A 17,271-nucleotide genomic window follows, 5' to 3' on the forward strand; every position below is an offset into this window, starting at 1 on the left:
AGTCATTGTGAATCAATTTCACCCGCTTTGAAAATGATAGTGACCACAGATGCCCTGGGAATGCAACAACAAAACAAACCCCAAAAGTACCGTGGCACTTTTTAGGCTGCTTTTTATCTGTTAAAGCTGCAATTTGCAGATAAGTGTTAACAATTAAGGCCATGTTTTTAGGAAGAAGTAGCAGTTTTACACTGTTAGTGTAACATATAATGTTATTATATGTTGTTATAATAAGTTGGATGTGGCAAAACATCATACAAAATTAATAAAAATGGCTAGAAAATTACATCAAAAGTATAAGGCCAGCAGTAGAGTGTAAAAAGCCACAAACTGAACTGACTTTTGTAGGATGATTTAAAAAAAATTAAAGGTTATGGCCACATAACACTTATCCTAGGACCAACCAACAGAAGTTTACTTTCCAAGCTAAAATATTCAGTTGCAAAAATAGCATCTTATGTAATGTAAAATGAAAATTATAATCTTTTCGCTACCCTGGGGAAGATGATGACCTTTCTCCATGCTTCCTGGGTGGGAGACAAGACATGCAGAGCAAAAAGTACCTCCACGAGGGAAAAAAGTTACGGGAGAAAAGACACAATCAAAACAAACACAACAAGAGCGCGCACTTCACAGGGCCCCCACTCTGATGTGAACGCTCTGTGAAACGCCCTTGCAAGTTAAAACTGCAGCGTCTGTGTGTGTTTCTCCTCTTAGACTCTTAGCTGAAGAAGTGTCATTTAGAATAAATCTCTTGACAAAACTCTTTCAAGTGGGCTGAGCAACGGTCCAGTTAGCCAGCTCTAGGTTTCTTATAAACTTTCTAGAGCAAATGAGTCATCACTTAGGTCACATTTACTTACATGGCTGACTTTTTTATTGTCAACTAGATACATACAAGGCAGAAGCACAGTATTATTATTGGTTAGATGCCCACTTTGAAGTTCCTCTCACTTTGGGTTGAAAAGTAGCTTCTACAGACAACATTGTTTTAAAAACTTCTTTATGGAGATGACAAGAGCTTCATGGCTCTTGTCATCTCCATAAAGAAGTTTTTAAGACAACATTTAACTTCAGTATAATTGCTAACAATTTCTACTACCTTAGCTTTATAGAGAACACAAGCCCTTTATAGAGAACAAGTCCAGCTCTTCATTCTGTTAATGTGGTAAAATCTTTCTTTTGTGATGGGTCCAAAATGCTTGATGATTCAATGGTCTACCGTGTCACTTCTCTCGGCAGTGGCAATAAAACGTCTTTATTCAGCAGGTCTCTTCCTCCAAAGAAGCTTTAATAGAATGGACAAAACTGACCAATACCACTTTCACCCCTCACAAATAAAGCAGAAGTGGTTCATTGCACCATGCCCTAGGGCTTGCTGTTATAGCACAGCTATAAACATCAAGATCACTGTTCATGAACACAAAAATATGAAAAGAAGAGCTAGAGAAAACAAACTGAGGGAAGTCAGCTGTTAAAGGTGAACAAAGAACAACCATTAGTTTAACAATAGTCTCACAATCAACAGTTAATAAAGACAAAGAGCCAGGGTCAAATGTGACACTCTATGTATATATATATATCTATATATATATATATATATAGATATAGATATATATATATATCTATATATATATATATCAAATTTACAGATTGGGGCAAAATTATTAGCCCCTCCCCCCTATTTTTAATTTTTGTCAAATTCAAAATTCACACACAGTATAAAAACTTCAGCAACTGTAGTCTCAAAGAAGACAATCACTAGAGCCCTGGACAAGAGTGGACTATAAGGGTGCAGACGTCTGCAGAAGAGACAGCTTCAAGCCAGTATGCGAAGGACAACCTGGAGACAGATTTTGCATACTGGAAGTGCATTCTTAGGTGAGATGAGAAGAAATTATTGCGTTTTTTGCCCATACAGATGCTGCCATATTTATAGAAAGTAGAGAGAGGTTTCACTCCCACAGTGAAACACACTAGTATTATGCTGTAGGGATGCTTCAGTGCATCTGGAAATGGGAATCTTGTCAGTGTGGAAGGAATCATGAAGACAGAAGGATATGTAAAGATTTTGAAAGAAAACTTCCAGCAGTCAGCAGCAAAACTGGGTCTGAGTCGTTGCTTTAGCAAATTGCTAACAACCCAAAACATACACTGCTCCTGATAAGGAGCTATTTCCAGAAGATCAAATCTCCATAACCCCTTTCCCTAAAAATTAGTTTTAACAAGAATGTATGTTGGACCATATGTTCTCAACTAGTGTGAAGCATGCAAGGAGTTTTGCAACTCTGTTTCCAGCTAATGAAAATGCATTTTAAAATACCACATTACTCTTAATTAAAAACAAAAAGCTTGTCATTAGTAGTCACTTACATGCTCATAGTTTTTGTTATTTAGCTTTTGCTTGTTCTAATGACACCATCAAAGACTACCCATGTACAGCTGCATAAATATGTTCGCATAAATATTAAATATATACGCAAGACAAGAAGACTGCTGTCTGGGGACTCCTGTCTCTACTACCCAGAGTTCTAAACTATACACCTACAGTGACATTACACAGGAACAACTATTTATACTGAAACAGAAAATCACCAGGTTCCTTAAATAGGTGAATTTATAACTTAACTGGAGGACTTACCTGGGAATGCTTAGAAACCCAGTGGCGCAGCACATTGAGAACTCTGTTAGTAGCAGCTCTGCGGATGATGAATTCTTTGTCACAGGCTTTCTCAGAACTGTTAAAACCTAGAAGGACAAAACAGAGATCATAGCCAATAAAGATATAATATGATGTCAGGCAACATTTATTATTTTGGTATCAAGAGAATTTTTATTGTCCTTTCAGGGTTTGGCTTTAATTGTAAGTTACTGGCACTACTCAACCTACTCATAAATATATGTATATATAAAAAAAAAAATTCCCCGCTCGCCCCTGTGGGCGGTCAATCCTTCAAGCTCGGGTCCTCTACCAGAGGCCTGGGAGCTTGAGGGTCCTGCGCAGTATCTTAGCTGTTCCTAGGAATGCACTCTTCTGGACAGAGATCTCCGATGTTGTTCCCGGGATCTGCTGGAGCCACTCGCCTAGCTTGGGAGTCACTGCACCTAGTGCTCCGATTACCACTGGGACCACCGTCACCTTCACCCTCCACATCTTCTCGAGCTCTTCTCTGAGCCCTTGGTATTTCTCGAGCTTCTTGTGTTCCTTCTTCCTGATGTTGCTGTCATTCGGAACCGCTACATCGATCACTACTACCATCTTCTGTTTGTCTACCACTACTATGTCCAGTTGGTTAGCTGCCACCAATTTGTCCGTCTGTATCTGGAAGTCCCACAGGATCTTAGCTCGGTCATTCTCCATCACCCTTGGGGGCATCTCCCATTTTGACCTCGGGACTTCCAGGTTATACTCGGCACAGATGTTCCAGGTGATGATATCTCCCCCCCGACCTGGCGTCCTGGCTCCCCCTTGCCGTAGCACTTATGTTGTACCCCATCAATCTCTAGCTGTGAGAGCAGTCCCTTCTTTCGAATGTTGGAACACTGAGCTACTAGTTGTTTCGCCGTCATTGTGAATGTTGGGTATCGAAGAATCCATAGGTCCCTCATCCTATTCATGTAACCCCTTCCACCAGGGTTACTTGCGTAGTAGCATTCCAACAACGCCCTGTTTTCGTCTCTTGCCCACCGATGCCTTCTTGTTCCAGTAGCTCACTTCTCGTCAGGTGTTCCTGTACACTATGCCGGCCACTTGGTTATGGCGTTCCATGTATGCCTTGCCTGCTAGCATCTTGCACCCTGCTGTTATGTGCTGGATTGTCTCTGGGGCATCTTTACACAGCCTGCACCTGGGGCTTGCCTGGTGTGATAGACCCCAGCCTCTATGGATCTTGTGCGCAGTGCTTGTTCCTGTGCTGCCATGATTAGTGCCTCCGTGCTGTCTTTCAGTCCAGCTTTGTCCAGCCACTGGTAGGATTTCTGGGTATCAGCCACTTCCGCTATCTGCCGATGGTACATACCGTGCAGGGGCCTGTCCTTCCATGATGGGCCTGTCCTTCCATGATGGTTCCTCGCCTTCCTCCTCTTTCTTGGGTTTCTGCTGCCTGAGGTATTCACTGAGCACACTGTCAGTTGGTGCCATCTTCGTGATGTATTCGTGGATGTTCCTTGTCTCATCCTGGACTGTGATGCTGACACTCACCAGTCCCCGGCCTCCTTCCTTCCACTTAGCGTACAGCCTCAGGATGCTGGACTCCATGCATGGTAAGGAGCTTTCTTGTCTTTATGTCAGTGGCTTCTATCTCCTCCTTTGGCCAGCCTATTACCCCAGCAGGGTACCTGATCACGGGCAGGGCGTAGGTGTTGATAGCCTGGATCTTGTTCTTACCGTTCAGCTGACTCCTCAGGACTTGCCTGACCCTCTGCATGTACTTGGTGGTTGCAGCTTTCCTAACGGCCTCTTCATGGTTCCCATTCGCCTGCGGGATCCCCAGGTACTTGTAACTGTCCTCTATGTCTGCAATGTTGCCTTCTGGTAGTTCGATCCCCTCAGTTCTGACTACCTTCCCTCTCTTTGTTACCATCCGACTACACTTCTCCAGTCCGAACGACATTCCGATGTCATTGCTGTATATCCTGGTGGTGTGGATCAGTGAATCGATGTCTCGTTCACTCATGTCTGACATCAAGCTGTATGCGATGTCTGGCATACAGCTTGATGTCATCCATATACAGGAGGTGGCTGACAACTGCTCCATTCTGTAGTCGGTATCCTTAGCCAGTCTTGTCAATGATCGCACTGAGGGGGGTTAAGGCCTATGCAGAACAGCAGTGGGGACAGGCCATCTCCTTGGTAGATCCCGCACTTGATGGTGACTTGTGCTATGGGCTTGGAGTTGGCCTCTAGTGTTGTACACCACATACCCATTTAGTTCCTGATGAAGGCTCTCAGGGTCCTGTTGATCTTGTACAATTCTAGGCATTCCAGGATCCAGGTGTGGGGCACTGAGTCATAGGCCTTCTTGTAGTCAATCCAGGCAGGGCACAGGTTGGTCAGTCCAGTCTTGCAGTCTCGGCTGACTGCTCGGTCTACCAGTAGCTGGTGTTCTTGCCCATCCCTTTCTGTGCCCCGCTTGTGTATTGACCCATGTGGCTGTTCATCTTAGCTGCTATGATGCCTGACAGGAGCTTCCACGTGGTGCTGAGGCAGGTTATTGGTCGGTAGTTGGAGGGGACCGGTCCCTTCTGGGGGTCCTTGAGGATCAGGACTGTCTGGCCTTCGGTTAGCCATTCTGGGTGTCTCTCGTCAACTAGCAGCTGGTTCATTTGTGTGCCAGGCACTCGTGGAGTGCAGTCAGCTTCTTCAGCCAGTAGGCGTGAACCATATCAGGGCCTGGTGCTGTCCAGCTCTTCATACTGGAGACCCTTTCTTGGATATCTGCCACTGTGAGGGTTACTGTTCCCTGTTCAGGGAGGTCAGGGAGGTCTGCCCTCAGATCCACTAGCCACTGAGCATTGCCGTTATGTGTTGCGTCCTTCTCCCATATGCTCTTCCAGTATTGTTCTGTCTCCAGCCTTGGTGGTGCTGTTCTCATACTGTTCCCCTGCCACTGAGAGTACACCTTGGCTGGTTCCGTGGAGAACAGCTGGTTTATTCTCCTGCCTTCTATCTCTCTGGTGTACCTCCTCAAGCGGCTGGCCAAGGCTGTGAGTCGTTGCTTGGCAGTTTCCAAGGCCTCAGATATGGACAGCTTCCTGTACTTCTTAGGCACCTTCTTAATAGTGCCTTTCTGCAACTCCGATAGTTGGCTGACCTCCCTCTGTGCTACCTTGATCTTAGCCTCTAGCCTCCTTCTCCATGGAGGGTACTGCCCCTTGTGGCTGTTCAACTTGTAGCCAAGCATCTCACTGATCACTGCTGCCGTATTGTAGATCAGCTTGTTAGTCTCGGTAATCGTGGCTGTAGGTATCGTCCGTAGTGCTGCATTAACATCATCTAGCAGACCTTCTGAGGGTACTTCACGCAATCTTGGTAACCGGCTATGGGGGGTCCAGGTTTCAAGCTTGGCCATGATCCTATCATTCAGGTCAGTTCCTCTTGCACTCAACGATCCTTCTCCTATCGCACTTGGGGCTTGGTACCCAATCTCGGGTGGGGGTGATGATATCTCTCCCCTGACCTGGCGTCCTGGCTCCCCTTTGCCGTAGCATTTATGTTGTACCTCGTCAATCTCTAGCTGTGAGAGCAGTCCCTTCTTTCGAATGTTGGAACACTGAGCTACTAGTTGTTTCGCCATCATTGTGGATGTTGGGTATCAAAGAATCCATAGGTCCCTTATCCTATTCATGTAACCCCTTCCACCAGGGTTACTTGCGTAGTAGCATTCCAACAACGCCCTGTTTTCGTCTCTTGCCCACCGATGCCTTCTTGTTCCAGTAGCCCACTTCTCGTCAGGGTGCCCTGGTTCCTCAACACCTATATATATATATATATATAAAAATCAAAATCAAATCAAATCAAATCACCTTTATTGTCACGTCACATGTGCAGGTACACTGGTACAGTACATGCGAGTGAAATTCTTGTGTGCGAGCTTCACAAGCAACAGAGTTGTGCAAAATACAATAACGTGCAACAAGCAAAATATAAAAATGGTTAATCTAAAAAGTAATAAATATATGTACCATATATAAAGGTATATACATTACTGAATGTGTGTACTAAATATGTTTTTCTACGTGTGTGTGTGTGTGTGTGTGTGAGTGTGTATATACATGTTTTACAAATGAAATAGAGTAAACAATAAAATAAGATATATAAAATATAAAATATACAGAGGTTGGTATGTGCAAAACAGTGGCATTAATGTACAGTATGGAGTGCATAATGTTGAAGTTCCAGTAGTGAGGGTGAGGTGTCTATGACGTGTTCAGCAGTCTGATGGCCTGGTGGAAAAAGCTGTCTCTCAGTCTGCTGGTTCGGGACCGGATGCTGCAGAACCTCCTTCCTGATGGAAGTAGTCTGAAGAGTTTATGGCTGGGGTGACTGGAGTCCTTGATGATCCTCCCCGCTTTCCTCAGGCACCGCTTCCTGTAGATGTCTTGGAGGGAGGGAAGCTCACCTCCAATTATCCGTTCAGCACACCGCACTACTCTCTGGAGAGCTTTGCGGTTGTAAGCGGTGCTGTTGCCATACCAGGTGGTGATGCATCCGGTGAGGATGCTCTCAATGGCACAGCGATAGAAGGTCCTGAGGATGCGGGGGCTCATGCCGAATCTTTTCAGTCTCCTGAGAAAGAAGAGGCGCTGCTGCGCCTTCTTCACTGTCTTGTTTATGTGTACTGACCACGTAAGATCCTCAGCCAGATGTACACCGAGGAAGCGGAAGCTGCTCGAGACTATATATATACATATACATATATATATATATATATATACATATACATATATATATACACACATATACATATATATATACACACATATATATATATATATATATGGAGAGAGAGAGAGAGAGAGAGAGAGAGAGAGAGAGAGAGAGAGAGAGAGATAGATAGATAGATAGATAGATATTATTTTTTTAATTAATATTTATTTTTGGCTCTTAGCTTTTACTGACAGTAAAGCAGAGTTGAACCTGCACCTGTCCAGAAAGTAGACTTATAACATATAAGTGATCCATTCAACTAAATCAGCTATATCCGCACCAAAACAGCAGAATTATTTACAAAAAATGCAGAAGATAATAAATCATAAAGTGTTGTTAAAGTTTACAAGGTGCAAAGGTTAATACTGGTGCCACTTGTAAGAAATTAATAATAAGCCAATAAAACAACAACAACATTTCCAGTTATATATTTTTTTTCTTGGACTGTAATAGAGTAGCTTTGCATAATTCATTTATTGATGCGTATTTGTCTTATACTGGGCCTTCGTGAAGCTCCTCAACTTTCTAAAGCAGGGGTCTCAAACTTAAATGAGCTGTGGGCCACTGCTGGCACTGTCATCTCATCTAAGGGCCAATTTATTGTTCAAGTAGTACAAAAAAACCAAACAAACAAAAAAAGAAAACACCCACAAATATTTCAACAAACAACAAACCAATCCTCCCTAACAAAAAGTAACGGGCCAAATTGCATTATTTTTCTTCATGTCAATATACGGACCACAAGCAGAGGTGGTGTGGGCCACAAGTTTGAGACCCTTGGTCTAAAGGGAACAGTTTATTTTGATTTTCTGCCTCCAAAAAAAGAGGTTTTGAAAACTAGGCAACCACATCAGTGTCTGACTTCACAAATGCACTTGTGGGAAGCCATCCCATAATTGCTGAGGCTACTATAGCTGCAAAACATGGGTCAACATCATATTAAATCCTATGGATTCAGAATGGGATATCACTGAAGTTCATAAGGGTGTGAAGTCAGACCAGTGAATATTTTTGGCAGGATAGTGTTTCTACTTTCCATGACATCATAAAGAGCCAGAGTAGAAAAAAACTCCCTCAAAATGCCTGAGTTTGTAGCCTGAGCTTTGGGCTCACAGAGTTTCTTTACGCAGATATTTACCTCATAATTTGGAACCCTGGGAATGTAATATGAGCATTCACCACTGTAACAGTATATAAATGTCAAAAAATAAACAAAGGCATAGTACTATTAAAAATGGAAGAGCATTAGAAACTTTGAGACTTTTACAATCAAAGACCAAAACATCACAACAGGGCGACTGCGCATACATTTTAACTAATAAAAGTTTATAAATATAAGCTTTAAGCTACTGTTTTTAAAATCCTGATGGAGTCCCAAATAAATAAATAGGGTCAACAATTTCAATATCCTCTGAATCAAAGTTTTTTTTACCTTCTGTATAACATTTTTGAGTACCAGAGTAGAAGCTGTGAATTTCTAAGCACTAACATTTTTGCAGCAGATGATTTGAGCCCATCATTGCATCTATCAACCTCTTAATAGTAATTTAAATGACACCAAAGCAACAGTTCCCTTAGTCTGGTGTGCATCTTTGGATCTTGATGAGTTGACATGCTCACCCTGGGAGCTGCTATGCCCAGCAGCAGCAGTGGCAATTGCAAAAGCTGAAGCTGGTGACATAGAGCAGCGAGAGGTCTCCCCTGATGTAACTGCAAGGAGTCAGAAACATTAAAAACAGCAAGAAAAAGAGAGCCTGCTCTCTTTACACAGTCTGTTATAAATAATGTGTAAATAAGTTTGTGTTATTGGTAATCATCATATTATGAGGACATAAATCTGGTTACATAGTCATCTCATGTGAAACTTGTTTGGCATGGGGACCAAAAAGAAAGTCACCAAAAAGGAAATTATTAAACAAAAATAAGTGGTGTTGTGAAGGTACCTGTGGGGTTTCCACAACTCTTCACACACAGTACCAGCGTACACCAGCAACCAGTGTAATGAGCGATCAAACCTCAAATCAGGAAAAATTACTGTAACTGGTAAGGGGTTACACTTCTATTGTCAGCAACCTTGACCATTAAAAGGGGTCTGCCTCAGCTGCCATGCTGCCATACTCATATCCCAACATTTTTGAAACATCTTGCCGCCATAAAATTTAAGATAAGCGAATATTTTTCGTGAAATAATAAAATGAATCAGTTTAAACAAATATATTTTCTATGCCATGAAAAAATAAAACCATGTTTAGTGTACTCATTGTTTTCCATGCCTCTAGGGCCTTTAGAAAATTGTGTGTGTGTGTGTGTGTGTGTGTGTGTGTGTGTGTGTGTGTGTGTGTGTGTGTGTGTGTGTGTATATTTGGTACCTCCCGACTGACGGTAGCGGAGATGCCTCGGTGTTGAAGGCGAGCGGCAGGGGGACGTGTCACCTGGCTCACTGGTAGCTGGTGACTCAGGAATGAATTTGTCCAAGGATACTGACTCCAGGACAGCTGTTAAGGAATATACTGCATGTAACATCTCAAACATGTATTGGAGCATTTTTGTAATGAGTATACAGTACTGAGGGTAGAAAACAATCACGTGGGAGTGTAAAACACACAGAGAACAAAAGTAAAGTAAATATTATTAGGGACTCTAAATATCAAGCACATGATGAAAATAAGCCATCTCCTATCTAAGATTAACAAGTTAACTGAGCCGCCAAGCAATCCCAGGTGTCACGGACCAAACACAACCCCAATTACTGTTACACTGGTAACCTAGTCTCTTAACCCTTTGAGATCTATGTCATCATAGGCCACCTATGATGACATAGATCTCAAAGGCCCTAACCCTAACTGTACTCTAAACCTACATTTAGGAAAAACTTTTTTGAAAAAAATGTACTTTATGATGTGCATCAGAATGATTTTTTTCTTTGCTGCCTGACTCCTAAGACTGGGGAAAACAATGTAAGAAAAACAAAAAATATTATATATTCTGATTAACAGGGATAATGAGGGGATTAACAGCTTGAACCTAGGCGTGACAGTACCGAAGTCTGTGTTGTCTCTGATACAAAACGTTTCATAGTCCCTAGTCCCTAAGTCCATTATCTCACTGTCTCCTTGTTCTGCTCTGCAGTGTTAGTAACCTTTTCGAGGCAGCATATAAACCAGTTCCCTGCCTGCTGCAGGTTCAGGATAGAATGGTCTTCCAGTTTGCAGTGAAACCCCAGAGCAGAACAAGGACAGTCATGGCCACCTATAATCCAAGACACTGGAACATGGGTCAAGAGACTGTAGAGGCAGTACAGTGACATCAGAGACCACCAAAAAATTGCCGTGTGACCCAGTGTTTTCAGTTTCCTTGTATTTTGATATTCGTTGTTTATGTTTTAGTCTCATTTACTTATCTAAAGCTCATTCTATTTTGCTTAGGGTGCCATGTTAGTTCTTTGTTTATTAGGTTCCCCTTGTGTCTTCACCCCCTGTGTTTAAGTCTCCCTAACCATTCATGTGTTTCAGTCTTTGTCTCCCATCTCCTCCTCTTGTTTACACGTTTTCCCCTTGTGACCCATTCCTTCTGTCATGTGTTTTCTCTCCAGTCATCTTGTTCTGTTTGTGCTTATGTCCCTGTGTCATCTCCAGTCCCCTTTTCCCTCTGTATGTTTTTACAGTGTTTGTGCTCCTTGTCTGTCCACCATGTTAAGTCCGCGTCTTAGCCTGTCATGTGTTTCATGTCTGCGTGTCCTATGTTGTCAAGCTCATGTCATGTCATGTCATAAAACAGGAATATAACGGGTTATGTTCCTGTTTTATTTTGAAGAGTTGTGGTGTCCCATCTTCATTCTATTTAGTTTCACTTCCCCTGTGGTGTCATTATGATTATTCTAATCAGCTCTTTCCCCATGTGTTTCTACTTCCCCTAATCACCTCCTTGTGTGTATTTAGTCTGTGTTCTCATTCATTCCTCGTCAGGTCGACTGTTCGTCTTCATGACTAGTCTCGTTGCGACATAGAGTTTTTGCTTCCATTGTACAGATTCAATTTCATGTTCTTGATTATATCATAGTTTCATTGTTACATGTTCCTGTTCAGTTTCATGTTCTTTGCTGCCATAGTTAGTCATAGTTTCTTCCCAGTTTAGGTTTATGTTTAGTTTTGGATCAGTTTAGCTTGCCCCTTCGTTTGCACCTTTTTATTAGCCTCAATAAACGGCTTGCCTTTTGTTAATTCAAGTCACGTTCCACATTCCGTTTTGTCTGCATTTGGGTCCATTATTCACTCAACACACAGTCAGCATCCGCCTGGCTGTGACAAAAAAACAACCTGCCTGCTGCTAGGGAAACTAGATATAAGAAGGCCCATGGCTTACTGGTTTGCTATAAAAATAAGTGAGAGGACTGTCTAGTAGTAAACTGATCATGGTCTCAGACAACAAAAAAACCCTAAAATGCTATAAACATGCCTAGCATTCATTAATATACCCCCCCCCCCCCCCCCCCCCCAAGAAAAGTCTACATGGAAAACACTTTGATGGTAGGAAAAAAAACACGTCTGCCTTAATTATATAGCTCTATACATTATTTTGTGACAGTTAAAAAAATCGTTCCAACAGTTATAACATTATAATTATTATTATTTTTAATCTAAAAGGCTCCACAGATAACTAAGCTATGTGTTCAGAAAAGATTGCAACCTTCAAATGAACACCAGACAGAGTGTTCATGTGAATGTTTGGACTTGTGGATTACAAGCTGCTCTTCTGGCTGCTATTGGACTTTGGAGAGGTCCAATTGCAAAGTAAGAAGCTCTCTTTATCTCCTTATTGTCATTCTCTTCCTTGTTGTTTGTTAGAGATTTTCTGATCTAGTGCTTCAGTGCTGTTTTTATAGTGAGCAGGCTGTCAGCTGTAGCCAGATGGTGATGTAACAGCACAATTATTCCTATGTTGGGTAATGGTGACCCATTTATGTCTTTCACTGAGTCTGTTTAGATGGGCAAGTGTTATCAGGAATAAATGAATGATTTTTAGAGGAGACAAATGTAAGACTACTTCTGAAACAGATGATACAAATTTTTAAACATACTTGTTTTTAATGTATTATTTTATACTAGTTGACTCTCAGGCATGTACTTACAAATGTGTTGATATTTATAGGGGTCTCACAGAGTGTGAATCATATGTCTTTGTATTGCAGATACCCACCCCTCCGGAAGCTGCGCCTCAGCTTCCCACAGAAGGCATCAATGCGAGGCAGCTCTCCACTGGCATCCTCCCCTGCAGCTGGACTCAGCTCTGGGGAACTAGGACCACGGCTGAGATCCAGCGGTGCCTTGGTGGAGACAGGGGGTGGCGAGGATACCCCAGAGGCCTGGGGGAGGCTAGGAGACCTTGTGGCGGTGGGTGGAGGGGAGGAAAAGCCAGAGGGCGCCCTGGTAGAGCCAGGTGGAGGAGAGGCGATGGATGGGCTGTGACTAGAGGTTGGGGAGTTGGCTGCAGAAGAGGAACGGGTGGTGGACAGGTCTAGGGCTCCTGTTTTCACACTGATAGGGGAGTTCAGGGAGAGCTTTCGGCAATGCACAGGGGAACCGGTACGAGAGGGGATGGATAGAGGAGGAGGAGAGGAAAACTTGCGGCACAGCCTTGGGGATTTGTTGTTCAAAGGGTCAGTTCCCCACATGCCCTGGTTGGTTGCAAAGAAGAGCTCCAGGGATCTAAGAGAAAGGAAACTAGCTGATGTGCAGTGCTTGACAAGAACACACTCAATTGATTCACCAGTCCTACTGAGGGTCTTTACTTGGACTGGTCCAGTGCAAGCTGTGTGATCTTCAGACTGTAGTCAGGACAGAGTGACATGATGGACAGACGGTCACATGAATGTTGCTCAATCCTAGGCCAGTGACAAAAACAAAAAGAGCATGGAAAAAGGAAGGAATGAGGAGGATGAAAGGAGCAACACAAAATGTGGAAATGGAAAGACATGCTGCAGGCACCTACACGTGTTAAACATGAAGGGAGGAAAATACATAGAGGATTCATGAATATTTGGATGCCTGTTACAAATGATGACATGTACCTTACAGGTATGGAGGTGAACGGCTTCTTATAGATGTCAGCCAGCTTGTCGATGACCACAGTAGCTGTGGTGAAGATCCTATAAGTGTGGAGGAATGTATTGAGGAAATCTATGGAGAGGAAGCGCAGGTCTGTCAGACGCTCTAGCAAGCGCTCCACACTGGCGTATCGGATTTGCGGGACTTTGCAGGAGTTGAGCGTTTTCGAGAAGCAAATGTCGACATCGTCTTTATGCAGTCGAGCATCAGACCTCCGGAAAGAAAATACCACAGTCAGGTTAAATCAGCATGTTTTGGGGGGTGGGGTGGGGTGTTAATCAGCCATAGTGTTGTGCAGCCCTGGTGTTCTCCCATATGCAGCTGCACAGACTGACTTTTTCCACCAGAAAAACACCCAGCATGTAGCAGCAGCTTGAACCATATAATATCTTTCATAGGATCTGTAGTTGATAATATATGTGCTGCTTTTGAGAGATGACAAGCTGTTCTGTTTGTTCAGAAGTTGGAAGTGAAAGAAAACTTAGATGTGTCTAAAGACCCCATAACAACTGCCAAGACACTAGTGAGTAACTTAGCCAAGTTGGGAATTGTAGTTTTGAAGAAGACAATCACTAGAACCCTGCACAGGAAGGGAGAGGAGAGACCATCAAATCTGTAACTGCTTGATAGATTTGTCAAAGAAGAATAAGCTGGGATTGCTCAGGAGACATGTGTCAGACTTCTTGAAAACTACAAAAGATGCAGCATCTTTTGTAGTTTTCAGGCTGTTCTCCTGCATTTCTGGTAAAATTTCCATTCACTGAATATTAAAACAGTTAGATGATGAAAACAAAACGGAACACTAAAACATATATTTTAACAAATAACTCCTCATAGTCAACCTTTTTTTTTTATTAAACTCCATACCTAATATTCACCTTAACCTGGGTTGTTAGGTCATGTCACCCACGGCACTGACAATGACCATGGATGGTATAACAGAGGACTAAGTCAGGCACATAGGATTTTATGTAGAACAGTCGAAGGGGAGTCATACTTAGTGCTGTCAGGAGATGAGGTGAAGGAAGGCCAGACATTAGAGCAGAGGTGAAAGTTCAGAGGAAGACATGCCAGATTTTGAGGACAGTGAGCTTGGGCAAAATGAAAACATCCTAGGTTGATAATGGATAAGGACAGCTTTGGAAGATAAGAGTGTGTGTGAATTAGAATGAACAAGTTCTTATTTCCCTTTCTAAACATGTCTAAAACCTTCAGAGCCCTAGACTGCAAACTGGGTGCCTCAAAAACTGGTCTTCCCCGGAGTGTTTCACCTTCCAGTTCTAATGTCTGGCCTTCCTCCACAACATCTCTTGACAGCTCTGGGTCTGAGTCTCCTACCACAATTTTACCCTTTCCTCTATTACCCTATTTCTGAAATCCTACAAAAACAAAGTTTAGGCTCTCAAATTGAAGAAACAATTAGATTTTTAGCAATAGAATCACAATATCTGAAAACAATGATCACTTAAAAAAAACTGCAATTCCTGTTTTTGTTAAAACAAAGTTCATGTGCATTGGTACCCCAACCCCCACAAATGTGGCATCAATAGAAAGCCCAGGATGTCCTCTTGAGGATGTCCTTGTAGGTATCATATAGACTGCACAAAAGATGCTTGACATAGAAGACTCAGACTCACGTCCTCCACAGCGAAAAAACTCTTAGGATAATATACTACATTTCATGTCTGGTTTATTTCATATTCTGTTTCAATTTTCATTGCAAATCTTAAGAAATCAGGAATGGTTCAAAACTTTAGCACAGTATTGTTAATTTAAAGATACAGCATCTCACTGCTAGATTCTATAAGATTGCAAACTGCAGTCAACAAAGTTTAGGCTTTTTTCCCCTGTAAAACTGGCTCAGACTGTAAATCTTTGTGAAAGAAGTCCAATATGAGTCATTGACTCAGTGAAATTCATTTCCATTCAATGGCAGCAATACTGAGGTGAATTGTTGAGGATATCCTGAACTTTTCTATCGGACAAGTGCTTCTGTTTTTGCTGTTAGCCAGCATTAGTGAAACTTTCTTTGAAGTAGTTCTAACATTGTTAAACTCCCAAAATAAATTCAAAGTTGTACAACCAATTCTTCTTTTTATGACCATGACAAGTATATAAACTTCCAACAACAACTGTAGTTATTTATACTGCACTTTTTCACTCATCTTTTCTTACTTGATCATGTGTGGCACAGAAACTTTGGAATTTTCCTCAAACACGCTTGTCATCAGGCCGTTGCATCGGATATTATCAATGCACTAAAACACAAAGCAGAAAAAAAGCATGAAACCTTGTCACAGGTAGGTAAATTCAATTCCATCTTTCTACCATTGACTTCTTACCTGGCTGATATCACTTGTCCAGGCAGCTTTCTCCTGGCGGGAAGGAGCCAGGAGAACAATGCAGAAGGACTGACCGTCAGGAGGCTCAACCACAATTTTAAACTCCAGATGGTTAAATCCTTGACTTGCTGCATTGTCGGAAATAACACAGAACAAAACAAAACATTAGTCGCACCTCAGTTGAGCTATTATGCATGGAAAAAGAAAATAATGACTGAAGAAAGACACTCACGGTCTTCATCAGTGGCATCCAGTTCCTCAATCAGAGTACACTCGATCAGGGACAACATTCCTCCCTGCTGTTATTGGAAGCAAAAACACAGCTTAAGTTAGTTATGTCACTTTTTATTTAAAAGTATATTTCCCAAAGGAAGAGGGAAAAGCAAAGTAGAAATTCAAAATAATCGTTAATTTTTTAATATGAAAATTTCTAAATAAAAAAAACAGCTGATGGCTATTTTTAACATTTCCTCAAATATTCCTCCAATATCATTGAAAGGATAAAGAGCTGGTCCAGTGTAATGCATCCAGGACAAAAACTGGATTGTTCCTCCTGTATTCAAAGTTCAACTAATCTACAGCCTCTCTTCTCTAGTACGGTGGCATAGACCTTCCCAGAGAGGCTGAGTAGTGTGATCCCCTATAGTTGAAGCAGATCCTCTGGTCTCCCATCTTAAAGAGAGGAACCACCTGCCAAATCAGAGACGCCGCCCCAGATCTCCAGACAGTATTCCCAGCTAAATCACTGGTTTGGCCAAAATCACCATGGCAGGCACCAACCACCTTGCAGCCACAGCTCCTTGCTACAGCCTCAGCAATGGAGGTGCTGAACAATGTCCATTTGGACTCAATGTCCCCAGTCTCCCTTGGAATGCTTTTGAAGTTCAGCAGGAAGTGGGAGTTATAGATCTCACAGATCAGGGCCTCTGCCAGGCGTTCCCAACACACCCTCACAATACATTTGGGTGTGCCAGGTCTGTCCAGCATCCTCCCCCACCACCAGATCCAACTCACCACCACAGCTCCTCTCTTCACCCAAGTGTCCAGAACATGCAGCTGCAAATCTGATGATGCAATTACAATATCAATCATAGACCTGCAAACTAATGTGTCGTGGTACAATGTGCACTTAGAGACACCCTTATGTTCTCTGCAAATAACAGAGAAGTCTGTGGCTTGTATCATACAGATATGGTTTGTATCAGACAGATAACAAACTGAGGGGCTGCACCAAAGCCTGGTGTAAGGTAAATAAGTTAAAATAATATTTTGAAGTATGAATCATGGAAGATTCCAATAATAAAAATATTGAGATGGGAATTAGCATATGTCTCCTTTAATATTTTTTCCCTATTATCTTAAATCACAAGACTGTTATCTTTTGTGTGTGCTGGTG

At 42.3% G+C, this 17,271-nt stretch overlaps 1 protein-coding gene across 5 annotated transcripts in view; it reads right to left on the reverse strand.

The window, feature by feature from the left end:
• rasgrf2a (Ras protein-specific guanine nucleotide-releasing factor 2a) overlaps positions 1–17,271 on the reverse strand; it is a 59,022-nt gene that overhangs the window by 12,309 nt on the left and 29,442 nt on the right. For 2 of the 5 annotated variants that reach the window (XM_005457898.4, XM_005457897.4), the window contains exons 11-19: positions 16,108–16,174; positions 15,876–16,003; positions 15,709–15,791; positions 13,497–13,745; positions 13,218–13,310; positions 12,626–13,134; positions 9,799–9,924; positions 9,050–9,139; positions 2,642–2,748 (exon numbers count right to left, since the gene is read on the reverse strand). In XM_005457898.4, the coding sequence (XP_005457955.1) occupies positions 2,642–2,748; positions 9,050–9,139; positions 9,799–9,924; positions 12,626–13,134; positions 13,218–13,310; positions 13,497–13,745; positions 15,709–15,791; positions 15,876–16,003; positions 16,108–16,174 (1,452 nt within the window). The remainder of the gene's footprint in view (positions 1–2,641; positions 2,749–9,049; positions 9,140–9,798; positions 9,925–12,625; positions 13,135–13,217; positions 13,311–13,496; positions 13,746–15,708; positions 15,792–15,875; positions 16,004–16,107; positions 16,175–17,271) is intronic. The other 3 variants (XM_013276243.3, XM_005457900.4, XM_005457899.4) reach the window with 2 other exon arrangements.

Source organism: Oreochromis niloticus, linkage group LG7, assembly GCF_001858045.2.
Source record: "Oreochromis niloticus isolate F11D_XX linkage group LG7, O_niloticus_UMD_NMBU, whole genome shotgun sequence".
NCBI classification, from domain to species: Eukaryota; Metazoa; Chordata; class Actinopteri; order Cichliformes; family Cichlidae; genus Oreochromis; species Oreochromis niloticus.